Genomic DNA, 25750 nt, shown 5'->3' with positions numbered 1-25750 from the left:
CCCCCAAAAAGCTATGGTAGAATAGGCTCGGCTTTGAAGAAGGGAGTGCAACATTTCCTGGACAGTTGTGCCCAGGGATGCCATATGGACCACTGCACAATTTGTCCTCAATATTAATAAATGTCACAGGGCAAGCAGCTCAATCTCTAATGAGAATGAGGGGTTTTTCTTCTCTGAAAACTGAAAGCATTGCTGATTTCAGTAGTAGAGAAATTATGTGGTCTATGGTATATTATATGGTAAACTGTATGGTATGTAGTTAAAGAATAAAAAGAGATTCCTGTTCCTTTCTAGTTCTGAGTGATACAATAACTTCCCATTCATTAAAATTTAATTGTTAAAATTTACTAGAAGCCTAGGCATGCATCTAAAAAACATCAAACTTCTGGTGAACAGATTACTAGCCAGAGTTTCTACTCTCATTTATTTCTTTGCAGGGAAGCATAGGATTTAGTTTGTAGTGATTATCTCTTTAAATATAGGCAGTTATGAAATAATATTGAAAAGACTGTTTAGCAGTTGGATTTTTAAATAATAAAATAATAATAAACTCAGTTTATCTTTAGTCTCTGAAAACATATTAACATATAAAATATCACCAAATCAAAGTTAAAATACCAGTCCAGCATGTAACTTAGATGATCAGTGCTTTTTCACCAATTGATATTCTCAGGTTAAATATATAAAAATAATGTCCCCTCATTCTTACCATATTACCAGTATGACTGTTAGTCCTTGTTTACTTTTATTTTTTATAGTTGACCTTGGATTTATAAACTTCCTAAAATTTTTCTTTCTTTCTTTGAGATTTTTAAAAAGATGGTATTGTCTTAAAAATGTAATTCCAAAATTCTTGTAGAAGGTTTGCATGTACACACATTCCCCCACATATACACACCTTATATACACAGATGTTAATGTTAGGAGAATCACAGTATTTCAGAACAAATATAAAATACTTTACACAATAAGCATTAGGAATTCAAGGAGAGTTCTTTTTCTGGTGTTTCTAAATCCTTTGTCTAATGAGTCTACCAACAGAGTCATTTATTTACAGGGAATTAAATGGAAACTACTAAAGCAGTCCTGATAATCTCCGCCTGCTGTCCTGTTATTAAAGAGCCTTGCAGTGCTGTGGAGCAGACGAGCACACTCATCTCACCTATTTTATTTCTAGTATAAGCTCATGGGCTGGTGACAAATTTGCAGTCATTTAAGAGGCTTTATTTAGGTATGAAATACCTAAGAAGGGTGTCTGAAGCATTAGAAACCAAATCAACAATGTAGAGGTGAAAAGTACCAGGAGGCTTAACTGCTGAATTGTGAGAGTCTGGCCAAATATTAGCATTTTCACAGTGCCAGGCAAATCCATCTGTAGGATACTGAAGCAAGAGCCCACAGTTTGAGAACTGCTCATTATTAACTGGGTCATGATTCAGGGCAGCACCCCCAGATGGCACCACTTCCAGCTTGTGCTGAAAGACCAGCTTCATTATCGCGCCTGGCTCCTGTGAACCCCCTCACCACCCTCACCAAGGCGTAGGATATTCTCCATGATTTCTGGGCATGTCTGTCATCCGTGGCCTTTTTCAGACTTCATTTGCTTTTTAAGTTTAATCTAGATGTCCACTTAATCAGATTCTACCTGAATAGAAGTGTTAGGGATGGAAGTAAAAGAACATTCATACTAATTCATTCACAGCTTGGCATAATTCATATTGTAAAACTTTAGGAAGAATTTCTAGGCATGGCCAGTCGTATCTTTCTACTCTCTTAAAGGGCAAGAAAAATGCAGCTCCTCCTGAAGAATAGGGGCAAAAATAAAATTTTGGTTGAGCCAGGATCTCTCCTTTTTTACAAGCAAGTTGGCCTTCATTTCCCCTGGGTTGAGAGTGCTGGTTAACAGAAGCATTAACAAGACCAGGGCCTTGGCATATTTTTCAAACCCTAATGTTCGCCGAGGATAGCAAGCAAACCTCTATCTTCCTAGGCTGTGAAATGGAGGCTGGCTTTGTGAGAATTTTCTTTTCCAGTCCAGGCAGATGAACGAGTGAAAACTCTGAGTGAGATGAGAGGTGGCTTATCTCCCCAGCGCTGTTACCCTCCAAACATCAGCGAGGCAGACCCCGTTGTGTTCAAACGTGGTTCCCTAACAAATTGGCTTGGATTCTGAGGATGTTGCTCTAACTCATTTCTGCTTCTCTGTACAAGTCAAGGTGTGGAGATGCCCCGGGGCTATCCTATTTCATGGCTTCTCTGAATCCATAGGGAGCTTCTCCACTTCAAAATTAAATTCTCACACTGATCTCTGGTGGAAGAAATCTTAGTAAGCTTTTATCCCACCCCCAATATGTTCCTTAAAAAACACTGTTTTGCTCTTCCTAGTGCTTCCATTTGTTATGGTGCTGGGTAATTTACAGCTGAAGACCATGTTTACAGATATTTAATATCATCCTCCACATCCCCTATTTTGAAAATATGTTAAAAGTCAAATGTTTCTTTGAGGGAATTTTAAACTTTTTGAGGGTATTAATTTGATATTTAGTAACTGAGGCTTATCTCCTGTAGAAGCCTTCACAAGAAATCACTAATCAACCTTATCTAAGTATTTTTCTTTTTCATATAAAGGAAGAATGCTCTGGTGCTATGAAGCATTCTCCTGAAAAGAATGTAATAAGGCAAGGGAAATAGGATAAAGCGCTCAAGAAGTCAGTCTCTGGGGTCTTCCAGGAAGGAATTTAAATATCTCTGCCATTTTCCAGCTATGTGACCTTGAGCAAGCTCCTCAGCCTTGGTGATTTTCTATTCTTTCTTCTATTAAATGGAAATATAAATAGTACCTACCTCCTAGGCCCCTGTGAGATTAAGTAATGCATTTAAAGCATTTATCACAATGCCTAGCACATAGTAAGAGCACAATGAATACCATGACAGCAATGTCAACATCGATATTCTTGTGTACTTTGGTGGTTAAAAGTCTGATATGGGCATTATCTCTAAATTGCTTCTTTGTAGCATACAAAGAAAAATACACTTACAGAAGCACATTTCTCACATACATATCTAAAGAGTAATTGCATTTAACACCAGCCTTCATCATACTCACTGAACGAAAGGCATATTCTTTATGCCTTTAACAGCTTGCTGTGTGGGGTTAGGGTCTCCTTTTCCCTTAGACATTTGTCCAAATACTAGCACCACCCCCAGCAGCTGGGCTCCTGGTGATGGCGGTGGGTGGAGCTTGCCAGACACAAGTACAGGACTCACAGGTAACAGAACTCTCATCAGATCCGCCGGCTCCCACACGGCTATAAGGTTGCCTGCTCGCCCACGCAGAAATGACGAAGGACAAAAACAGCCCAGGGTAGGTGGGATCTACCAGTCTCCATCTGTTGTTACTTCCTCTGTTATGAAGAAAACGTTTCCTAGTTCCATTATGAAATAGATCTCTGATTTCTGTGCAAGTGAGAAATCAAATCTTTGTGTTTATGGGACCAAACAGATGGATTTCTGTTGCCATTTGGTTCCTGGCGAAATGGGACCGTGAACAGGGCAGACTGCCAGAGGCATAGGTATTAAAGAAAGGGAAACCTTCTGACATGTTTGGTTTGCTGTATTCATTACACGTTTCCTTTCAAAGCCATAGCTCTTTGTAAGTTTTAAATGCTATTTTTCCTACTAATAATTTCACCTTAACACTACCTAACATTTATGAACACATCTTATTGTGTGGTTTAACTGGTTTTAAATGGCGTGAGGAGATAATCATATTTGTATTCTTTATTTAAAGTATATTAAGCACTTATATGTTTCTGTATGTTGCGTTCATCTTAAATATTTTAAAATCATTACTTGAAAAAAAGGAACCATGAAAAATGTTGTCTACATTATCCTGAGAATAAGAGTTTTTAACCACTTAATATTTTAAGCTAACAATGACATAGGTCAAGCAACAGAGTATTTTATTGGATATTCTTGCTTTTCAGTGCTACAAGCATATTTCTCATTGGCAGTGCTAGATGCCCACGTGATCTCTTAGAACATCAGATAAAGCAGAAATCACCCCCCATGCCAAGAAGCAAACTCCCTTAACTCACTAATTCTCATTATTCCTAACTATAAGAATGCATTTTTAAAATTTATTTCTGTAAGATATAGACAACATCATTGATGTTTCTTAATATTGTTTAAATTTCAGGATTACGTTATTATCTTACATAATTAAAGTTTTTTTTTCCTTCTGATATTGAGTTTATAGGTGGGCAGGTGAGAAAAACATAATTTTGAAACTTGAGTACTTAACCAGATTACTTAATTAGCACTCTTCTGCCTGGCCTGACATTTATAGTTGCCCGTGAATTTGCATCTTGGAAGCCAGAAAACCACAATTATCTGGAAATGCAACTTAAAAAAAAATTAATTTTGCCTGAATCATACAGATATTTTAGGAGTTGAAATTTCCTAACTAAGAATTCACCTGTCTCAACTGACGTTACCCACTTCAATCACTTTTGACTCCTTGCTTAATAAGAAAAAGCTTACAGTTCTTCTTGTCTCCCTTCCAACAATATTTAAACGAGGAAAACCATCCAAACCTCTGAGCTACATAGAATATATCCTTTAGTCACAAAACCAGTAGAGTTACTCAGAAACCTTAGCAAGCTATTTCTTTAGAAACAGCCCCAGATAGAGCGACACTTACACTAAAAGCTAAGTTATTGTTTAATATAGGTTACACACTGTTCTGTGTGCTTTACATGTATTTACACCATTATCACAACCACTCCTGCAAGGTTTGTACTGTTATTATTCCCAGAGTAGCCCTTGGGATATTGAGGTAGAAAAAGAGTAAGCAAATTGCCCAGCTTCACACAGCTAGTAAATGGTGGTGGTAGAATCCATACAAACTTAGTAATAGATTTTTTAAAAATTAAAACAAATCTAATCTAAGATTAATTTTTTAAAATTCCCCTTACATTGTTTTCATTAGGTATTCAAATTACAAAATATGTGTTTATCTATATAAATAAAACAATGTAAAAATGTACAAAGAAAAACTTAACGATGCTACATCCCCTTTTTAATTCTACTGTCTGGCAATGGAGAGTATCCTTCCATATTTTTCTTCATGCTTAACCCATGTGTGCTCTCTCACATGTGTGTGTTTTTTTAAACAAAAATAAAAATATACTGTAAACATTACTTTGAAACTCAGTATTTCACCAAATCTCATATCATAGCACTTACTCCAGGCCAATAGAGTTATAGGTCAGGTTTGCATTGGTGCATAATATTTCATGTGATGAATGAACCATAATTTATTTATGTCATGGTGGATGTTCAGGTAAGAGAATGACCAGTTGCCTAAGTGTTTTAAATAGACATCTGACCAGGTGAAATGAGCCAGGTGCTTTTACCAAAGCCAACTTCTGATTATGAAGACATTCTTCATAACACTGTAATTTCTTAGGGATTACATGAATAAAATTATGCCTGGCTACATCCCAAGTACACATTTCTTAAGTTGTTCCACATTACCTCAAAGAATGTAGTTGATGGCTTCATGTTTGTCTGTGTAGGATTTTCAGTTTAGATTCTTTGAAGCAAACCAGAAGGTCCATTTAATGTTAAGTTTTTGCTGTTAGGAGGTAAAAATCCATTAAATTCTTGCAGTTCTAAACTTTGTATTAGAAAGGAAAAACAAAAGCAATCAAAACAAGAAGCAATAAATAAAAGAGAGGCAGCTCTGAAATAAACACTTTACCTAGAATCTTCTACCTAAGAATCTGCTTCCCGGGGCTGATGCAGCAGCGGTTCAGAGTACACAACACACAGTAAATCCCACATCTCCTGTAGTGCCAATTAGTATTCGGAACAGACATTTTTAAGCCATAGAGGTATCTCTTGAGTATAGGAGAATTATCTCTTAAATACTCTTATATTTCCACTTTGTAGAGCTCTGAAAGAGGTTTTATTTTAAATCTTAAAACAAAGCAAATCTGTAATGATTAGTACTTCCCTCAACACCTCGGAACAGTAATTCTTCATTTTCTTATTTCTTAAGAACAAGCAGCTTATCCAGTCATTTCCCTGACTTTTCCTGCTTCTAGAACCGGAGCACATGTGCTGATTTGGCAGTAGTCTGTAAAGCAAACTGTCAGTACTGTCCCCACCACAAATTGGAAACCCAGAAAGAATATAAGACATTCTTTGTGCTCCTACAGAACCCATCAAAACTGGAGATATTGAGCCTGACTCTATTCACAACTCAAATGTCTGAAAGAAATTTTCAAATGTCTGAATGAAACTGTGTTCATTCCCTCAGGGCTTAGTGTAAAACAATATGCTCTTGAGGTGATGACAAGAGTGCAGTCACCTGAGAATGTGAGTTTTAATGTTGATGCTCTGAACATTCTATTCTGCACGTCTGGAATCAAGGGCTGCATCTGAGTGCCTGGTATTTGCAGGTAGTTTGGCTTATTGTCACTGCGATTGGAAATCTTACAAGTATATATATACTGGCTCTAATATATATTTTATTCATACAGATGAATTCTGTTTACTCAGGAAAAAACAACTTATCCATGATATACATTCTAGTAGTCATTCTTTAAACATACATGGATCAGAATAGAGATATGGATTTATTCTTATAGCTTTGACATTTTAAGAAATTTTGTGTACATATAGTCATTTACCTCAAAGCCTTCAGTTTCAAAACAGTGTATGCAATGGTTGTTTTTAATTCTGAGTTACAGGAATTTTTTTTCTTTTCTTTTTTTGTCAAATACTGGCTTTGATGATGTTAAAGTATGGTGGTTGAAACTTTTATGATTTAAAAATAGCAAAGAGACAAAGAGGCATTACATAACTTTCTATAGTACACAATTTTAATTGTTTTCTAGAAACGCTCATATCTGTTGAGACTAGCAATAGTCATTTTAAATATTGTACACATATCTATAATTCAGTTCAACATATATTTCTTTAGCTTTTGCTTTTTGCATATCCCTTGACTTTTTTTAATATGATTTAAAAACGCGATTCCTACTCTCTAGAGTTTTATAGGTTAGTGGGTGATCCCAAGAGTTACATGTGTAAAAATAATAAACACGATGTAACAGCAGGAAGGCTGCTACCTGCTCAAACAGTGGGGAGTTAAAAACATAGGAAAACATGAGGTGATTTGAGGAAATGGAGCACACTTGACTAAATATCCACTGGACCCGTCTGGGGTCCCAGAGTCTAGCAGACACTTCCTGTTAGAACACGTGGACCCGGTCTTGCTCCCAACTCCCTCTGCATTCTGTTTCCGTCTGGTCAGCTCGTGTGTAGTTACACACTCAGGACAAAGAAGTGGTTTATTCTTCAATGGTAGTTTAAAGATGATACAAGATAGGTGCTGAACCCCACAAATATACAAAAGAGAAGCATGATATTAGCTGAATTTTTTATTTTATTGCATTTTCTTAAATCTGTGAAATCCATGTAAGTCTGAACTCAATGGCAGCAACATCTTTTAATCTACTCTATAAAAATGACAGCGAACCAAAATGTTGATGTTAAATTAAAATAACCATTAAGCATGTATACATTTCTTTAAATATATTATGCTGATAAATTTAAAAGAGTAACTTTCAATTAACAGGAAAATTGTCCCATATTTTATCTTTAACAGGAAAAAAAAAGAGGATCTTAGACTATTCTGTATCTATGGATACCTTTTCTTCTGTTACATCAAAGTGCATCATGGAATAATTCTGAAAATAGGGCCACCCAGTCTACTTTCTGTTGAACTTGTAAAGAAACAAAAGTTCAAGTTGGTCACCAATTTACTGCTTCTGGCATTTTACTTTACAGGAACATTTTTAATTAATTGCATATTTTAAATAGGGTCATGTTAGAAATCTCTTCCTCTGCTTTTAATTGTTTATTTTGAAACTTGAAAATTATTTTCAGGTTTGTTTGTATATGTAATCCAATTTAGAGTGATAAAAACATTTTGAAGTCGTATTTAAATGACATAAACTAAAATGTAGACAATCCTTTAATGGGTCTATAGTATTGTAGGATTAAATTGAAACCCTTTAATATGATGTAAGGCCTTTTGGGTTATCTGCCCCCTTTCCTCTCCCCACTGTTGATAGGCATCCTGCACTAAGCCATATCCATGTATTGAAAATTGCCTCAGGCATACCCTGCTCTGTCTCACCTCTGTGATTTTGCACAAGCTTACTTCTGCCCAGAATGCCCTTTCTTGCATTGCCCACTTTGTGGCTTCTTTGTACAGCTTCCTCAAGAGCCTGGTCAGACGTGACTGCCCTTGGAGATCAGTTCCATCTCCAGCAGTGCTGTGCACTGTGAGCTCACCTGTGCCTGCCTTACCTCTCTATTACTGCTCACAATCCCATTGGTGTAATCACATCACCCGTGGATCTTTTTCTCTCCCTCACCTAGGAAGACTCGATTCTTTGTATTCCTAGGATGTAACATTATGCCTTGCCCTCAGTGTTGGGTGCATTAAAGCCAGAAGTATATGTACCACTTTGAAAGTGAAAAATACGTTTGAGGATTGACTAGCTCTCAAATGCTTTAGTATACGCCCACCAATGTGAAGGTGTTTGAAATTGTCTGCTGGGTTTCTTTGATCATGAACTATGAGCAGTAGGAGTCATGTTGATTAAATCTTCTTACTTTTTCTGCCTCTGACCATGCCTTAATTCAGGTCCTCATTATATCCCATACAAACTATTTCAAGACCTTCCTAACTATTCCCCCATCACCAGTCCCCTTTCCTGACTTCCGTCTTATATACCACTGCTAGCTTCCCTCAAAACATATCTGATCACATCATTCCTGTTCTTAAACTGTTGTGGGGGCATCCTATCATAATACTTAGTCCAGGCTTTTCAGCCACTGTTGAGGACTGTTGCCTGTAAGCACTGTGACATCCAGAGCATTGTCATGTTTTGCCTACTGTTATGCCTCCAGCACCTAGCACAGTGCGTGGCATAGCCTAGGTGCACAACGCACATGTGCTGAGTAACCTAGTTCATCAAATCTAAGATGGCAGTGATCACAAAACACATCATTATTCTATGTACTACTAAGGAAAATATTCGCCAATTAAACTAGGGCACAATGCTTCCTTATTCCTTGAAATTTTATTTTATTCTTATTGAAGGACCTCTTTTAGAGGTCTTCAGGAAAAAGATTTTTATCATGTATCACTGTTATGCATAAATAAAAAGGAAACTATATGCAAAATAAAATGGTTAAAATAATTCTTATCACCTCACGTTTTAAGTCTGACCTTGGTGAATCTTTTTCCACTTCAGAGTCACTGATATTTGTATTTTTCCACACACTATTTCTCTCCATTTCATCAGGAGTATTAGAGCTGAAGCATTTCTTGAAAGCGTTGTTTTATTCCAAGCTGCTGACACCTGCTTTCCAAGTTTTGATGCGCATGCAGAGGTAGTGACAGTATCAGAACTGCCACTTGCCCACCTGCACCTTGATCTTAGAGGTGTTCAATGTTAAAAAATAAATACATAAAGTACATTGCAGAATTGATGAAATGAACTAAAGTATTTATGGGATGAATATATGCTATTATTAATCTGCCCATAACATACCCTTCCACTCTCCCTCCCCATCACTCAATCTCATACATTCTTACTCCTAACTATGAGAGTTTTTGAACTGGGACAGATTCTTTTTCAACTCTGTGTTGTTGCCTTCATTCCTATCTACGCTGCATGGAATATACATCTCTATTCTCAAACCAACACTCGTCCTTCATGATCCAGTTTAAATGCCATCTTCAAGTCTTCCTTACTTCTCCAGATGGACTTCCTCTTTCTTCGCTACCCTCTGAGCATTTTTCATATACTCATGAATATTTCTCACATGTTTTAGTAATTGCGTGGTCAAAGATAAGAACAAATCATATAGTACTTTTCTCTGTACCCTTGCTGCTTGCACACAACTATGAGTCAATAAAACCTGAATAAATAGTTTGATATATTTTCTTCCTCCATTTGGGTATGGAGTGAGAGAACATTGTTCTAAAGTTGTCCTGGGAGGACTTCTGATATGATTGCTTTTTTATGACTGGTGCCCTTGGTCAAGCATCATCTAACAAAGGGTTCGTAATTTTGGTTTAGTCAGAATATTTAATTTCTGCATTGATCAAGGCCGAAGTTTTATAAAACAAACAACAAAAAACCCACTAACCCAATATTTGTGTACATTTCATCAGGATTATACAATATATTTGATAAACAATAATTTATATCTTTACAATTTTTACACTGAAATCAACCCAGAGATCAGAACCTGAAAAAGACAACTAAAAGCAATTTTAGATCTTTCAGGAGCAAGTTTAAAGTCTCAGTTGAAATACTGTCTGTTGATGAAAACATTAGCCAAGGTCAAATGCAAGTCCTTTAAAACTGTCTTCTCATTTCATTACCAAGTGTTAAAATCAAGAGTCTGTTTCTGAATCCCTAATATTAGCCATAAGTCATTCTATTTATAGATGTTAACATAATTCCCAAAGAGATAGTGACGAAGGAACAGATGAGGACCCTCTAGAACAGTGATACTGAAAATACTGTCTGGTCTAACTTCATCAGTCACCTGTGATACTGGACAGAAATGGAGCTTCCTGAGGTCACACCCACAGCTTCTGACTCCTCTGACTCCCTGGGTTCTGGGTAATATGTAGAAGTTTGAGAATTCATGTTTTTAGATTATGATACATTGAATCTGATACCACAAAAGATATTTTTAGTATTTTCCTGGTAGATCTAATTCCCCAATTCCAATGCGGCCTTTTCTTCTGGGCTGTAAAAGTTAATACAGTTTAGTCATGTAAAAAAAATAAATAAATGAACATTTTAAAAAGTAATTCAAAAACTTTAAAACGTGTTTTATGTAACATTTTCATGACTAGTTTTTCACTATTAAATTCTGTAAACTTAATGAGATTTCACTTCAATCTTTACAGGAAGTTAATTACTCTTACTTTGAATACAGATAGAAGAAAGAACTAAAAAAAGAACATTTTGTATTATATGCTTTCCAGAGGAAATGATCTATGATATAGAATTAAATAAAGAACTTTTAAAGACAATTCTGAGTCACTGCAAGCACTCGGAGAGATGTGAGTCACCAGAGGTCACCCAGAGGATGAAGTTATAGCTGGGAATAGAAGGCAGATGTTGTCTTTCCCTGCCATACCCACTTGCCAACTTCCTCTGACAATTTAAATTCATTCATTGAATCATATGACCATATATATCATAGTGTGGTTGTTTCCTGAACAGCTTTTTATTAAGGGTTTTTTGGCTTTTTATGGTGTATTCAGCAGAAGCAGAATAAGCATTATTTACTTTTTAAAAAGCATTGTATTATTTATGCAGTTAAAAGGAAACTTGAAAAAAATGATCAAATAATTGAATTTGATACATGTAGCATCATTGTCTTGTTTTATGTTCATTGATAAAACAATTATGTTGGAAATTATTTAATGGTATCAATGTAGTTTGAAGGAAAAAGACAAATTGGATCTATCTTGATGAGCTATTAAGGGTCTTTTTTTCTCCACACCATGATTTCACCTGTGTTTTCCCCTGGAAGCTTGCGTAGCCTCTAGAACATCCATCCATGATAAACAACGTGGCAATAAAGTGGCAGCTGTTTGATTACCTCTTGAGCCCTGTTAATCCCTCTGCCCAGACAGTCTTTCAATTGTTCATGAAATTGGACATTGAGTCCTATGTCAACCAAGGGACAACAGATGGAGGGAAACTCAGGAATCCAGGAAACCAGATAAACATGGGTATATACATGTGCATTTTCTTCCTGTGCATTGCAGTTGTATTGATTTTATTCATTTTACATAAAAATACATCATCAAATTGACCTCTAATTAAGTGGCTAAGACACTAGAATGTCATCATTTTAGACAATTTTTATCAAAATTTTAGTCTTTGCCCACTTTTGTTTGGGTATTTTTTTTTTTATTTTTTGGGGGTTTTTTTGAGGCAGGATCTTACTCTGTTGTCCTGGCTAGAGGGCCATAGTGTCTTCATAGCTCACTGCAATCTCAAATTTCTGGGCTTAAGAGATCCTCCTGCCTCAGTCTCCTGAGTAGCTGGGACTATAAACGCACACCACTACATCTGGCTAATTTCTTTTTTTTGTAAAGACAGGATCTCACTATGTCACTGTGTTGCTCAGGCTACTTCTGCACCTTTTTTTTTTTTTTTTTTTTTCTTTTTGAGACAGGGTTGCTCTGTTGCCCACTCTGGAGTTCTGGAGTTCAGTGGCCCAATCATAGGTCACTGTAACCTCAAACTCCTGGGCTCAAGTGATCCTCCTGCCTCAGCCTCCCAAGTATTAATAGCCACCATGCCCGGCTAATTTTTCTATTTTTTGTAGAGATGGAGGCTCACTCTTGCTCAGGCTGGACTCAAACTCCGGACCTTAAGCAATCCTGTCTTGGCTTCCCAAAGTGCTAGGATTACAGGCATGAGCCACCGCGCCCGGCCATATTACTCCACTTCTTAAGTGAGGATTTTCTCATTTAATATCTACTTATCTATTAAAGACTTTTGCTAAATACCTCTCAGGTGCCAGTCACTATGCTATGCGCTGGGATTTTCTGGTGAGCAAAATAATTACTTCCTTCTAATTACCTAGCTCTGGCACATGTTAGGCGTAATCTTATCTCTTCCCATCCCCGTCAATAATAAGCTGACCATTTTCTGTTCTATACAGGAGTGTTTTGCTGGAAAGAAGGTGGGCCCAAATCTTGAAAAGCCCAGGACATAGCATATCTGCTGCTCATTTCAGTTCATATGTCTCATAACATAGGCTCATTTATAAATTTCAGGTGTTTCCTATTGTGTCACTTGCCCCAGTGTGTACTTCTTTACCGATTGAATAAAAGACACTCCTTGTGATATACTAAAGGCTGTCAGGAAGGTGACATCATGGTTACCTGTCATTATTCACAGGAGTCACAAGCCAGCACGTGCTACAATCAAGGGGATGTGGAGTCTCTTTCCCTCTGGCTTTAGAGTTGACTGTCAACGCATCATAGTTATTCACGCATTTATTCATTTACTCCTTATAAAATAAAATGCTATTGAGTGCCTGCTTTGTGGAGGCATTGTACTAGGTAAAAGAGATGCAGCAAGTGACAAGGCAGAGATGCCGCTTGTCTTACGGATTCCAATTTGTTGCTTGCTACTCACTTGAAATTTACTTTTGACACCATTGCTCTCAATCAGTGCTTTCACAAGTTGAGTAGGTTACTGAGAATCTCTTTACACCTAGAAATATCTGCAAAGATTTTCATTACACTTTCTGAGGCTGCCCTGTCTTTCATAAGCTGCCGTTGGATTCCATGTGCAGGATTAAGTGCCTTCATCTTTCTATGTATGAGAAACATGATTCACAGTACCTTACATTCTGCTTCCAGTTATCTGGCAACTTCAGGGAAGACAATGCAGTGGATTCTAATGAGACACAAAAACCTGTGTTCTATTTCCTGATATGCCATGGCCTGGCATTTTGAGAACATGTACCAAGTAAAGTGATAGGGTTACCTACAGCCTTGGCTAGGAGGCTTAACAGCAGGATCTAAACCTGGCTAATACCTGTGCCTCATACCTGCGCAAAGTCAGGTCCATTGCTGTTAAAATCATTTGTAGAATTATCATCATCTTATAAAAGCAAGTTAATAAGCATGCACTATGATGAAATGTTTCGAAGTTCTGGGCATGTTCTCCCCAATATGTCTAGTTATGGAAAAGACTCTCTGTAAGGCAAAATCCTTTTTTATGCTCAGAATGTGCCAGCCATGGACACTGGTCTAAGACAGGTGACTGATAGATAAACTCAGGCCATACAGACTGATATAAAAAAGATGTTTTATAAAGACTTGCATACATATATATAATTGGTTGGTATGTTATATTTCTATATTACATATTAATTACATATAAAGTACAAGCAAATTAATAGACAATTTTATATTAATTTAATATAAAATCTGTATTAGTTGTATATATTATATTTATACATACTTAAGACATAGAGAAGAGCTGAATAAGCAGGATGTTTCACCTCAAGGAAAGAACACTAGGAGGACATAGTAACAAAACACCTGTATTTGAGAATATGTTTATCCAAGAGTAGATTTGTCCTGTATGGCCTCAAAGGAAAATTAGGGCCAGTGGTTTTGAGGTTATGTGAATGCATTTCAGCTTACTATGAGGAAAAATTTTCTCAAAATCAGATCTGTCTGGGGTAAGAATAGTCTCCCTTGGGAGATGGTGAGTTCCCCTTCCCTAGATATATTTAAATATAAAATAGGAATTTTGGAGGGGAGTCAAATGGTGGGTATGTGGTTTAAATAGGTGGCCTTTAAAGTTATTTTAGACTGGAAAATACAGGGTTGTTGTTGATTTCCAGTTTACAATAATAATACCTGCTTTGCCCCTTACAGATTATTGCGCAGATCAGGATAGATAATCCAGGCAATGCACTGCAAAAATATAAGGAATGAGTCTTTCTATTGCGCCAAAGGAAGTTACTCATTAACAAGTGTGAATCAGATCTGACTAATACTACAGTTATTCATTAGCATCTATAAGAAACACCCAAATTAAAACACCTAAACCTACTACATGAACTTGTATTTTTAAGGCTTATGTTTAGAGAGAAGGGTACTGACTTGCTTTAAAAGGACTTAGACTGTTGAAGGATTTATTTCCCTTTCATATTAGTATTACTTTGTAGTTATTAGTATTAATGTGTTATTTTTCCAATACATATAAGATCATGGGAGATCTTCCAGATTGGTTTTTGCTTGTTGGTTGGTCTGCTGGTCTGTTTTGTGTGTCTCATATTAAAGTAGTTGTGGAAAATGATAATAAAACTATTCCAGAAAATTCTGCCTCTGCAAATAATTTAGCAGAATCAAAATCATTTAAGAGAAATGAAGTTAGATTTCCCAGATTTATATATTCACATTCCGACAATAGTCCTTATTAAACTTTAAAGATCAAAAGGTTTACCTGATTGTCAAGCTCTAGGCGACATACAAAAGTGTAAATGAGATATTGTATTGTTTTTCTTAATCGTTATTTCTTCGTTGACTGCCTTAGTTTATTTTCCCACCTGTTTTCAGTCATTATCCATTCATGGACTCTTCAATTCTTATGGTGAACTTTGGAAAAACATTTGCTTCTCTGAGTGCATAGCAAATGCAGCACAAGACCTTGGATAAACTATTTACAAGTCTAATAAGAGCCCATGAAGAATGAATCAGTCAGCAAAAACATTATTGTGGTGAAAACATTTCCTAGTTTTCTTAGCATCATCACTTATTTTGTTGTTCTAAAACTAATTAACATACTACAAAGTCAACAAAATTTTCCCTATTGATACTGTGCTACAGACAGAAAGATTTGCCAGAGAGAGCACTGCATTAGTAGTTAGAAGACCTGGTTCTAAAAATTGATAATTTCATGACCTTGGGTGATGCGTTAACCTCTCTGAACATTTTCCCCATGTGTGCAAGAGTCCTAGTAATGAAGCTCTCAACCTATCAGGAGCATCAATTGTGATAATATATAAAAGTACATTAAATTATTACTGCATTTCATTAGTAAAGGCAACCACTTACATTCTTTCTGATAATAGGAATACCTAACATTTTTATAATTCTTATTTGTACTTTCTCTGTCATTTATTGTTTCCACTTTATAGACAAGAGATCTGCAGTTCAGAGGGTTTAAAATGATTTATCAATACCAGTAAATGGTGGACCTGGAAGTCACCTCCACTATTCTGAATGAATACCTATTTTCTGAAGCCCATATTTTATCCCCTTTAGGAAAACACTATGGCCAGTCAAGGAGACTGCAGAAAAAAATGTTGAGAGAGAGACTGGTTGTCAACCTTAATAAGGCTGGATCCTCTTCTTATTTAAATGACTCTTCCATGTGACCTTGAACGACAATAATCTTCTAAGAGGTGTTGAGAGGGAACTTAACAGGAGGGGGGTTTATTGAATCCATTCTCAATTTAATACATAATGATTTAGTCCTCAGTTAAGTCAGGTATCAGTTGAAGGCAGTATTTCTCAACACCTTTAATAATTATGCAATCCCACCCCTCCAAATAAGGAGACTACTTAGACATGATTTTAATAATCTCCCCCTCCCCCAATACAATTTCAATACCACAAATATCTGTTTATGTTCTGTGACTCTTTGGAGTTGCCAAACCATTGTGCTAAGATTTTTTCACCCCGAGAACTAATTTTGCATAAGACTGCATGATGGAAGGCTGAGCAGTCTACCTGTGCTTAGAGAAATGACATAGAAGTTAGGAGCACAGCCAGGCTGTCATCTGCCTTGGTTCAAATCCTAGTTCAGCGACTTCTGAACTGTGTGACCTTGTGAATAACACACCTTATCTTTGTCTCAACTAGCCTGTCAGTGAAGTAGGGGCTGTAAGAGCAGCAGCAGCCTCCTGTTGTTATACATATAAAGTTCTTAGGGCAACACGGCACATAGGAAGAGCTTAGTAAGTGCTTTTTTGCTATATTATATTGTCCTGAATTGGGAGTAAAAAAACCTGAGCTCTAATCCTGACTCATCTCAGTAGTGCACACTCTGTGCTTGAAGCCTCAGTTTCTTCCCATATACCTAATTGATTTCATTCAAAACCACCAGTCCTTCTGATTGCAAATTATAATCGTAGGTCCTCATCCATTTATTTTCACACCTAAGTGAACTTACCTATTTTTTCCTGTTACTGATATATTAATTTTATTTTAACATACTAATTTCTAAAAGTCTGTGATTATATTCTCACTGTTTTGTCTGATTGTAGCCTATGGACTTGAACCCAGAATCTTCATAGAAATGTACTGTATTCCATAAATACTTGCTTTGGAAAAATAATAGCACTTTGATAAGAAAAATGATAGCATAGTTAATGGAGTGAAGTTAAGCAATGGAGAAAAAAATCTAAGGTGTCTGTTTTGAGTCCCTCAAAATTAATGCATTAGATGTGTGCATCTGAGAGAAGAGAGGAGGCTTGTTGCCCCCTGTGCAGGGTTTTGCCTTTTAAAAAAAATGTGGAAAATTGGAAAAAAAAAAAAAAAAAAAGAGAGAGAGAGACATAAAGAAGAAACCATTCATTTCCTGACTTCTGTTATGGCTTTTTCTCTTCTTCCTATAGTGGAAGACCTTTTGACATGACATATGTCAGCTTACTGCAGCCATCCTTAGGAGATACCCCCAGGTTCCTTGACATTAGTGCAATAGAAGTATCAGTGAGAGAGACTCTGGGCAGTCGATCTATTTGCCTTTTTTGTTGACTTCATAGTTGCTGAGTGGTAGGTCTTACTTATTTTGCAGCTGGAAGAAATCTCCTTTTTGTTATTCCTTCATTTATTTGAAAAATATTTATTGAGCACCTAGTATATGTCAGGCCTGGTTATACAATAACCATGAATTTTCATCTCTTGTCTCTTCCTTGTTCTGCATTACCGAGTATGAGCCTGTTCTTTTCTGTCACTCTATCTATATTCATTCATTCATTCGATGAGTATTTATCGAGTAGTTACTGTATGTCAGACACTAGGGATAAAATGGTAAAGAAAACATATTTTTTAAAAAGTCCCTGCCCTCATGGAAACCACATTGCAAAGGAGGGAGAAGATAGAAAAGCAACATACCTGAGTGAAATATATATGAAATGTTAAATATTTTTCAGTACTAAGGAGAAAAATGAAATAGGGAAGGGGGATAAAATAAAACAGGAAAGGGGATTATAAAATGTTGGGTGGGGCAAAATCTTAGATGATTTGGTTTGGAAAGCCTCACTGTGATGGCAACTCTGTATCTCTATTGGAGGGAAGTGGGGAGTGAGCTGCAGACGTCTGAGGGATGAGCACTCCCAATGGAAGGAAAAACAAGTGCAAAGGCCTGCGGTGGGAGCATGCCTGGTGTGTGTGAAGAGCAGTGAAGAGGGCCATGTGGTTGAAATGGAGTCATCAAAGTGGCAGGTGGGGTGGGGGGAGTAATAGGAGATGAGGTCAGAGAGGCAATAAGAGGTTAAGCCCTGTAGAGCCTTGTAGGTCATTGGGAAGACTTTGGCTTTAACACTGAGTGAGATGGGAAGCCACTAGAGGATACTGAACAGATAAGTGATGTGATCAGATTTGCATTGTAACAGGATCATTTTAGCTGCTATGTTGAGAATAGACTAAGGCAAAGCAGAGAAAGATTATTTGTCTTGGGGCAGAGTAATGGTGATGAGATCATGAGAAGTGGTCATATTCTGGATATATTTTGAAAGTATACCATGCATGATTTGATGATGGACCAATTGTCAAATGTGAGAAAAAGAGAAAGATCAGGGATGATACTGAGGTTTTTGTCTTGAGCATCTAGAGGACTAGATCTGCCAAGCAGTCTAAGGAACATCATGACCTGTCAGCATCCTTTCTCTCGTATTACTAGATTAAGAATGGATAACTTCACCAACTTGAACACAGTGGTAGGGTACTGTTATAGTACTTAATACAAGTGATAGTGTAGAGATTAGGTTCTATTCTTGAGTAGTCCATGAACTAGCCATGTGACATATAATAAACCACTTTTTCTAAGTCTCAAACTTATTCACTTGTAAATGAGACTGATTTAGGCATTATGTCCTTTAAGAAGCCTTCTCTCATAATTGTCAGAAGATAATTCATAAGTATCTCCAGTGCTCTACTTCTATACCTTATATAAGCTTCTGCTCTTCCACCTATTTGTAGTTGACATATCTGTTTTCCTTACTGGACCATTTGCTCCTCAGTTCAGTCTTATGTATTACAAGTTTTTGTATCTTGTGTACTGCAACACAGTTTGAATGTTTAACCTCTTACTTTACATGATTTCTTAATTTAGTAAAAAGATGAACGTTCATCATTGTTTCATGAAATTAATTATACTTCATAGTATAAGTTTGGAAAATATTATAGAAGTAGGAAGAATATATTAATATTATTGGTTTGGAGAATTAATTGTACCACTCAGAGCTACATTATTTGGAGGGAGATGGTAATAGAGAAGAGGGACTTTCCTTTCAATGCCTATTCTTTTAACTCTAATAGTTTACATTTAACCATAGTGTAGTTTGATCATGCTCTTGAAATACATTTTTGTACTAAGTATAAATGCAGAAATAGTAGAATAATAAAGAAAGGGTCCAGCCACTAAGGAAATCTATAGTTTGCTCCATATAGTGTAGCTATATTGGAAAACACGTACCCCAGTGTTGTGTCATAGAAGATCCTCAACAGATGTCATTTCTCTTTATACGGATGAGATCCTCCCAATGGATATCAAATATACTTAAGTGTATACAAAATGCTAGTCTGATTAGACATTAAAACATAATTTATACTATTGATGAATATGCTATTGATATTTTTATTTGATATTATACATCTTATAAATGACAATACTTATTGGTTATTTACAACATACCAGATATAGTACTTGGTATTTCATAGTCACACCTTGACTCCAGAACACTGTAAACTAGGAAACTTGGTTCTAGTAAGTGATAGGATCAAGTTTTGAACCCAACTCTGTCTCCAAAGCCTGCCAGTTTTCCTCCTCCATACTACCTCCCAGAGCATTTCATCCGCTGTTGAGAGATGAGATGACCAAGGCTTCTCAAGGTCAGTTCTTGGCTAAAATCTGCTCTTCACTTTCTTCTTCACTCTATCTAGGTTAGCAAACAAGAAAGAATTATTAGCATAGTCATTAAGTATAGACGTGTTTGTACTAATATTTTGAAAGCTGGTCTTAGTTGAAAATTGTTATCCTGTGACTATTTCTACCAAAGTTGAATACCTGCTAAGAAATATAGTAGTGGGGTTTATCAGGTCTGAAAGTTGCTTTTACCCTACTTTCACATATTGAGTTAGCCTGTTACTGCTTCGTGGACGAGGACAGAAAGGTTTATTACCGATGGCTGAGTAAGCAGCATGAGCATCAGCCTAAGTCCTCTGGCCTCCATGTCTCACAGAGATGATGTGTATGGACCCAGATTATCCCGGCATTTACAAAGGAACGCTGAGCTTTCGGAATCCATTCCTTTTATAGCAAGCAGCAAGCAAAGCTGCTCTTTGTCTCAGAGGGTGATAGTCTCGTTGATCAAGGTTGCTCACTGCAAACACACTCTGAGAAGTGCCCAGGTAAAGAATGAGCAGTATCTTACATGCTTGGCTTTCCCAGCAAGATGTGTGGAAACACAAGAGATCCATATGGAGGGTGTCTCTCTCAACTGAATTCTCAGATTTCTGAACTTTGAGAATTTAACCTCTTTATACGCAATGTTAACAGATTACTAAAACCATAATTTCAAGCATCCAAATAATATAGCTACAAATGGAAAATGGAAACATTTTTCTAATTATTTCTAGTTATTTCTAAATATTTCTAATTATCCATCCCAAATGGTCTGAGCAATTACGAGTTAGATTAGGCTACAGTAGGAGGCTTGAGTTTGTGCAGAGATAGAGCTAGATAGAAAGTGACAGGGATAGAGATTGATGGGTAAGTTTCTAATCCAGTTCTCAGTGGTGAGAATGATTCAGAGAATTAGACAGGAAGATAAATATCAGTGTGGATGTATTCATTCCTTATCTGTTTGACAAATGTTTCTCCATCACCAGTCTCTATTCTAAACCTTGGAGATACAGTCATGAACAAGGCCGAGGTCCTTGCCCTCATGGAGCTTACATTGTAGTGAGTGTCATCAGAAGATAAATATATAAACAGTAAATAAGATCAGAGAGTGACAAGTGATATGAAGAAAACTAACCCAGAATTTTGGAGTTTACTCTGGTTATGGTGTTCATGGAACATTTCTCTCAGGAGCTAACATTTGAGCAAATAATGTAATTATTAGAAAACAGCTACACACATACCACACACACAAAACAGCACTGCAGCGTGAGTGATATTCTAGGCAAAAGGAATATATAGACAATGAATGTGAGGCAGAATTAAGCTGCATATGTTTGAAAGAGAACAAACACATCAGTATGGTTGTTGAGAAGTAGCAGACAAACCACGGAGGCAAAGAAGGAGTCAGGAGGAAGATAGGTAGGATATTTCTGGAGGCTGTGATGAGGAATTTTGTTTGTCCCTGGATGTTTTAAATCATGTTGTGATATATTTGGGTTTACATTTCATTTGGGCTACCCTGGCTTCTTTCTGTTTGTATTATGGAATGGATTGTAGTTGGACCAGAGAGAATGCATAGAATCTAATAATGACCAGAAATTGAGCCTAGAGGTGGTACGTTATTAGAGATTACTTAGTCATGAGAGAGAAAAATGCATTAAAGTTAGTTGAAATACAAAGACAATTTATTGAAGGCCATCAGCATAGTCCCCGAAAATCAAGGGCATAAAGGTAGTCAGGCCTCATAAAAAATTGGAACAGAGAACAGAAAGCCTGTTCAGGATCCCACATTGCATTTTCTTGTTGTGTCTCCTTAGTATTGCCCAATCTGTGTTCCTCTTTCCTTACCTTCCACGACCTTGCCACTTTTGAAGAGTAATGCTCAGTTATTTTGTAGAATGTATAAATGATGCTTCCTCATGATTGGATTCAGGATATGCAGAGAATACTCCTTGGAATATATAAACTAGGATGCATTTGTTCAAAAAGTAGTAATGTGTTATATATAAACATACATAATCTTAGAGTTCATGTTTGAACAGTATTGCGCTGGTTTCTTTTCCCAATTTAAATCTACTGAGGGTTTCTTATTCACAAATAAAAAGATGATTCAGTACATTAAACAAAAAATTTGGGGGAGTATACAATAAAAATATACTGTTAGATGCCTTAGGAAATACAAGGAAATAGAGGACATAATCGTTTATTTCAAATCTCATACAGTCAGGCTAAGGTGACAAGAGAATTTGTTCATTATTGACTGAATTTCTTCACTATTAAAATGTATATGCACAAAAGTGTAAAGGAAAAGCATAGTAAAGGAGACAAATTTACTGCTATAGTGAAAGATATGTCTACATGCAAACAAACAACTTGCTATCCCATGCTTAAGTCATGGAAAAGACTTATACAATTCAATTACATTAATTTCCTGTTATTCCAATCTTGTTTCTTTCTAAAGTTAGTGTCCACATTTGCCCTTCATCTAAATATCAGTGTCCAGTGGTTGTATTTCTCAGAAGTTTCTCCCTGTTAAGCCAGAGTCGTCAATAGTCTTACTCCATATGGTCTTCTGGTCTGGGCTACAGATGTCTGAATTTTTGCAGCTGTTCTTCTTAACCTTGTACTCTAAGTTTTTTGTTTGGTTGGGTTTTTTTTTTTCCTAACAATAAGCCACATTGCAAACTGTCCAACCAGGACAAACATAGTGTTTCTCCATCATTCAGGTATTTTTTTTTTCAGCATTACCCAAATTATACATCACTGAAATATCCTATAAAATATGCTTTTTCACTGACTCTCAGTTGAGTTTGTTGTGAAATGATTGACAGGGAAGGCTATACAAATTTTGTTTATACTATAGTATAGAGAGAAAACTCTATACTTTTCTTTCTCTGTTCTTCAGAGAGAAAACTTTCTCTGAATGGGTTAAGTGGACTCTTGGTTGGAAGCTCATGTTGGATAAAATGACCACTCAAGTTTTCTTCCAGCCTTAAGTCAAGATGGAACTTAATGCCACAGTGCAAATAAGCTCTTGCCACAACTGGGCACCTGGTAAATGCCTTTTGATCATGGTGATTAAATAAAGGTCAGAGAATATCACTGCATCCTAATGGTAGTCATCACACACCATCAGCCTTTCTCCTGGTGCTTTTGAAAACAACACTTGAAAAGACTAAATAAAAATGTGTTTTGTTTAGGCAGCAAATGTTCTCATTAAGCATCTCAGGGTTTCTTCAGAAAAATAAAAGAAATGTTAGGGTTCTGAGTAGTAGATTGTAGGTTTAAAAGAAAACTAAATGTAACCTTTTGTTATGTAAAATAATAAACTCCTAAGATAACCATAAAGGCTTTCTTTTAACACAAAGTGTAATGTCTATTTTCTAGAAGGCTCTGAAAAGAGCCACGTGATATGTCCGCAAATCTATAGGGGGAAAAAGACACTTTAATGAAGTAGGAGTTAACACTTTCTAGTGGAAAGTGTAGCGATTTCTAAAGAGAATTATTTCTATATTTTAGGAGGTAAACTTGAGTAGTACAAAAACTATTACAGTACTTTCAAAATGATTGCCTATCAAGTGATTCCTATACATTTAACATCTGGAGTCTCATCAGAGAGAGATGTTTCAGTCTTGCCTACTCAATACTCTGTTAAGAACAAACAAATGAGAAGCCCCCGTTTTCCTTCATATTCTGCCTGTGCCTTTCTTTGCCACCGTTATGTTAAGTCCTACAACTGTCGATGGAAGGCAGAAAGGCCGTCCAATTTAAGAATTTAGGACAAGTAAATTTACTTAGCTGTGCTATGATGTCATGAATCTCGTGAGAAATATCTATTGGATTTCATGTGAGCTTCATGCTAATGTTCCCTTAGGACTGACAATATATAGACTATGTAATCTAAAGGGTTGGTTTTTTTTTTTTCTATTTACCAGGTAAATTAACACCCCCATGTGACAGGAGGTAAATTTTATTACTCAGAATGTGTTTGGAAGTCACAGGCTTTTCAGCACCTGATCATGGGCTGCAGCATACTATTGGATGTGTAGGTTTCGGTGCCTGCAAGGGTTTGTGATGATCTAAAGAAGTGCATTTTAATGAGATCCCCCTGTCCACTCAAGTTTGTGAAGTACTTTTTTCACAGTGCTCTAGAATATAAACTCTGGAGAGATGAATTACCTGGTATCAGTATATCAGCTCCAACAATCACAAGCTACGTCAAGGGTGGACAGACTATAGCTGGTGTTCTAAATCTGGCCTATTCACTGTTTTTGTATGGCCTTCAACCTAAGAATAGTTTGTACATTGCTGAAATGTTGAAAAAAAGAATAATATTTTGTGACATATGAAAATTACATGAAATTCCAATTTCTGTGTTCTGTGTTCACTAGAATACAGGCACGCTTATTTATTAATGTGCTATCTATGGCTGCTTTTGTACGGCATCAGCAGAGGTGAGTCGTGACAGAGACCCCCATGGTCTACAAAGCTGAAAATTGTTAGTATATGGACCTTTACAGAAAAGTTTTGCTAACCCCTGAGCAAGGTGACCTTAGTTAAATTACTTAAATTTTCTGTGCTTCAGTTTCCTCATCTGCAGAACAAGGATGATGAACTAGTACCTACTTCATATAATTGTTAAGAGAGAATAAAGAAGAAACATAGTGTGATGATTACAAACATACATTCTGGGCCAAACTGTCTGAGTGTAAATCTTGGTCTGTTGGTTAGTAGCTTTTGGCCTAGACAAGCTCTCTGTGTCTCAGTTTTCTCATCTGAAAAGTGAGGAAAATATAATACTAGTACATACCTCATGGGGTTTCTCTAAAACTAAATGAGTTAGCACAAGTGACTCTTGTATAGTTGACTCTTGATATGGGGATTAGGGCGACCAATTCTCCGTAGTCGAAATCCATGCATAACTTTTTACTCACCCAAAATTTAGTTACTAAAAGCCTACTGCTGACCAGAAACCTGACTGATAATAAACATTTCGTTAACACATATTTTGTATGTTATATGTATTATATACTGTATTCTCATTAATACAATAAAGTAAGCTAGAGAAAATCAAATGTTAAGACAATCATAAGGAAGAGAAAATATATTTACTATTCATTAATGAAAGTGGATCATCATGAAGGTGTTCTTCCTCGTCATCTCCACGTTGAGTAGGCTCAGGAGAAAGAGGAAGAGAAGAGGTTGGTATTGCTGTCTTGGAGGTGGCAGAGGTGGAAAATGTGGAGGAGGTGGAAAGGGAGGCAGGAGAGGCAGATATGCTAGGTGCAACTTTGCAGAAATAAATTCTAATTTCTGTCTGACTTTTTGCTTTTTCATTTCTCTAAAAATGTTTCTATACCATGCCAATCCTTCTTCCATCATTTGCTTTCGTTTCAGTGCCCATATCATAGAAGGGTCCATGTTGTAAAGGAAGTCAAAGACAGTCTGAAGTTCTCAGAACCCTTCTTCCAGATTGTCTAATGTCAATTTGTTTGCCGGCACGGCTTCTTCTACATCTTCTTCTTCATCATCTGGCACTGGTTTGGAAGCCCTCATCTCCATCAAGTTGTCTTCTGTTAATTCCTCTAGCATGGTGTTTATTAGCTCTTGGATTTCTCTAGGATCCATATCTTGAAACCCTTCCCCCTCCACCTTTTTAGCCACATTCCCAATCTCTTTCATGATTTCCTTTAATGGCTCTGTTGTAAATCCTGTGATGTTGTGCATAACATCTTGACACAGTTTTGTCCAGCAGGAATTTATTGTTTTGGGTTTGATGGCTTTCACTTTTTCTATAACAATGACGATACCTTGAATACTGTGCTCCTTCTAGACTGTCACTATGTTCTCTATTGGGGATCTCTTCCAAAGCATTGACAACCCTTTCCATAGAGTACAGTGCATAATGAGACTTAAAGGTCCTTTTGACCCCCTGATCTAGAGGCTGGATTAGAGATTTTGTGGTTTGG

The 25750-nt window shown here is 36.7% G+C and overlaps 1 protein-coding gene across 1 annotated transcript in view; it reads left to right on the top strand.

Annotated features, from left to right (window-relative positions):
* Window positions 1–3253: 3253 nt before the first annotated feature.
* The window catches only part of OXR1 (oxidation resistance 1), a 282111-nt gene continuing 259614 nt past the window's right edge, over window positions 3254–25750 (top strand). Inside the window, exon 1 of the mRNA XM_069465433.1 lies at window positions 3254–3364. Within this exon, the coding sequence (XP_069321534.1) occupies window positions 3339–3364 (26 nt within the window). The 5' untranslated portion in view covers window positions 3254–3338. The remainder of the gene's footprint in view (window positions 3365–25750) is intronic.

The sequence above is a fragment of the Eulemur rufifrons genome, chromosome 3 (assembly GCF_041146395.1).
Source record: "Eulemur rufifrons isolate Redbay chromosome 3, OSU_ERuf_1, whole genome shotgun sequence".
In the NCBI taxonomy this organism is placed as follows: domain Eukaryota; kingdom Metazoa; phylum Chordata; class Mammalia; order Primates; family Lemuridae; genus Eulemur; species Eulemur rufifrons.
The sequence above is the reverse complement of the archived record's forward strand: the minus strand, read 5'-3'. Positions and strand labels throughout refer to the sequence as shown.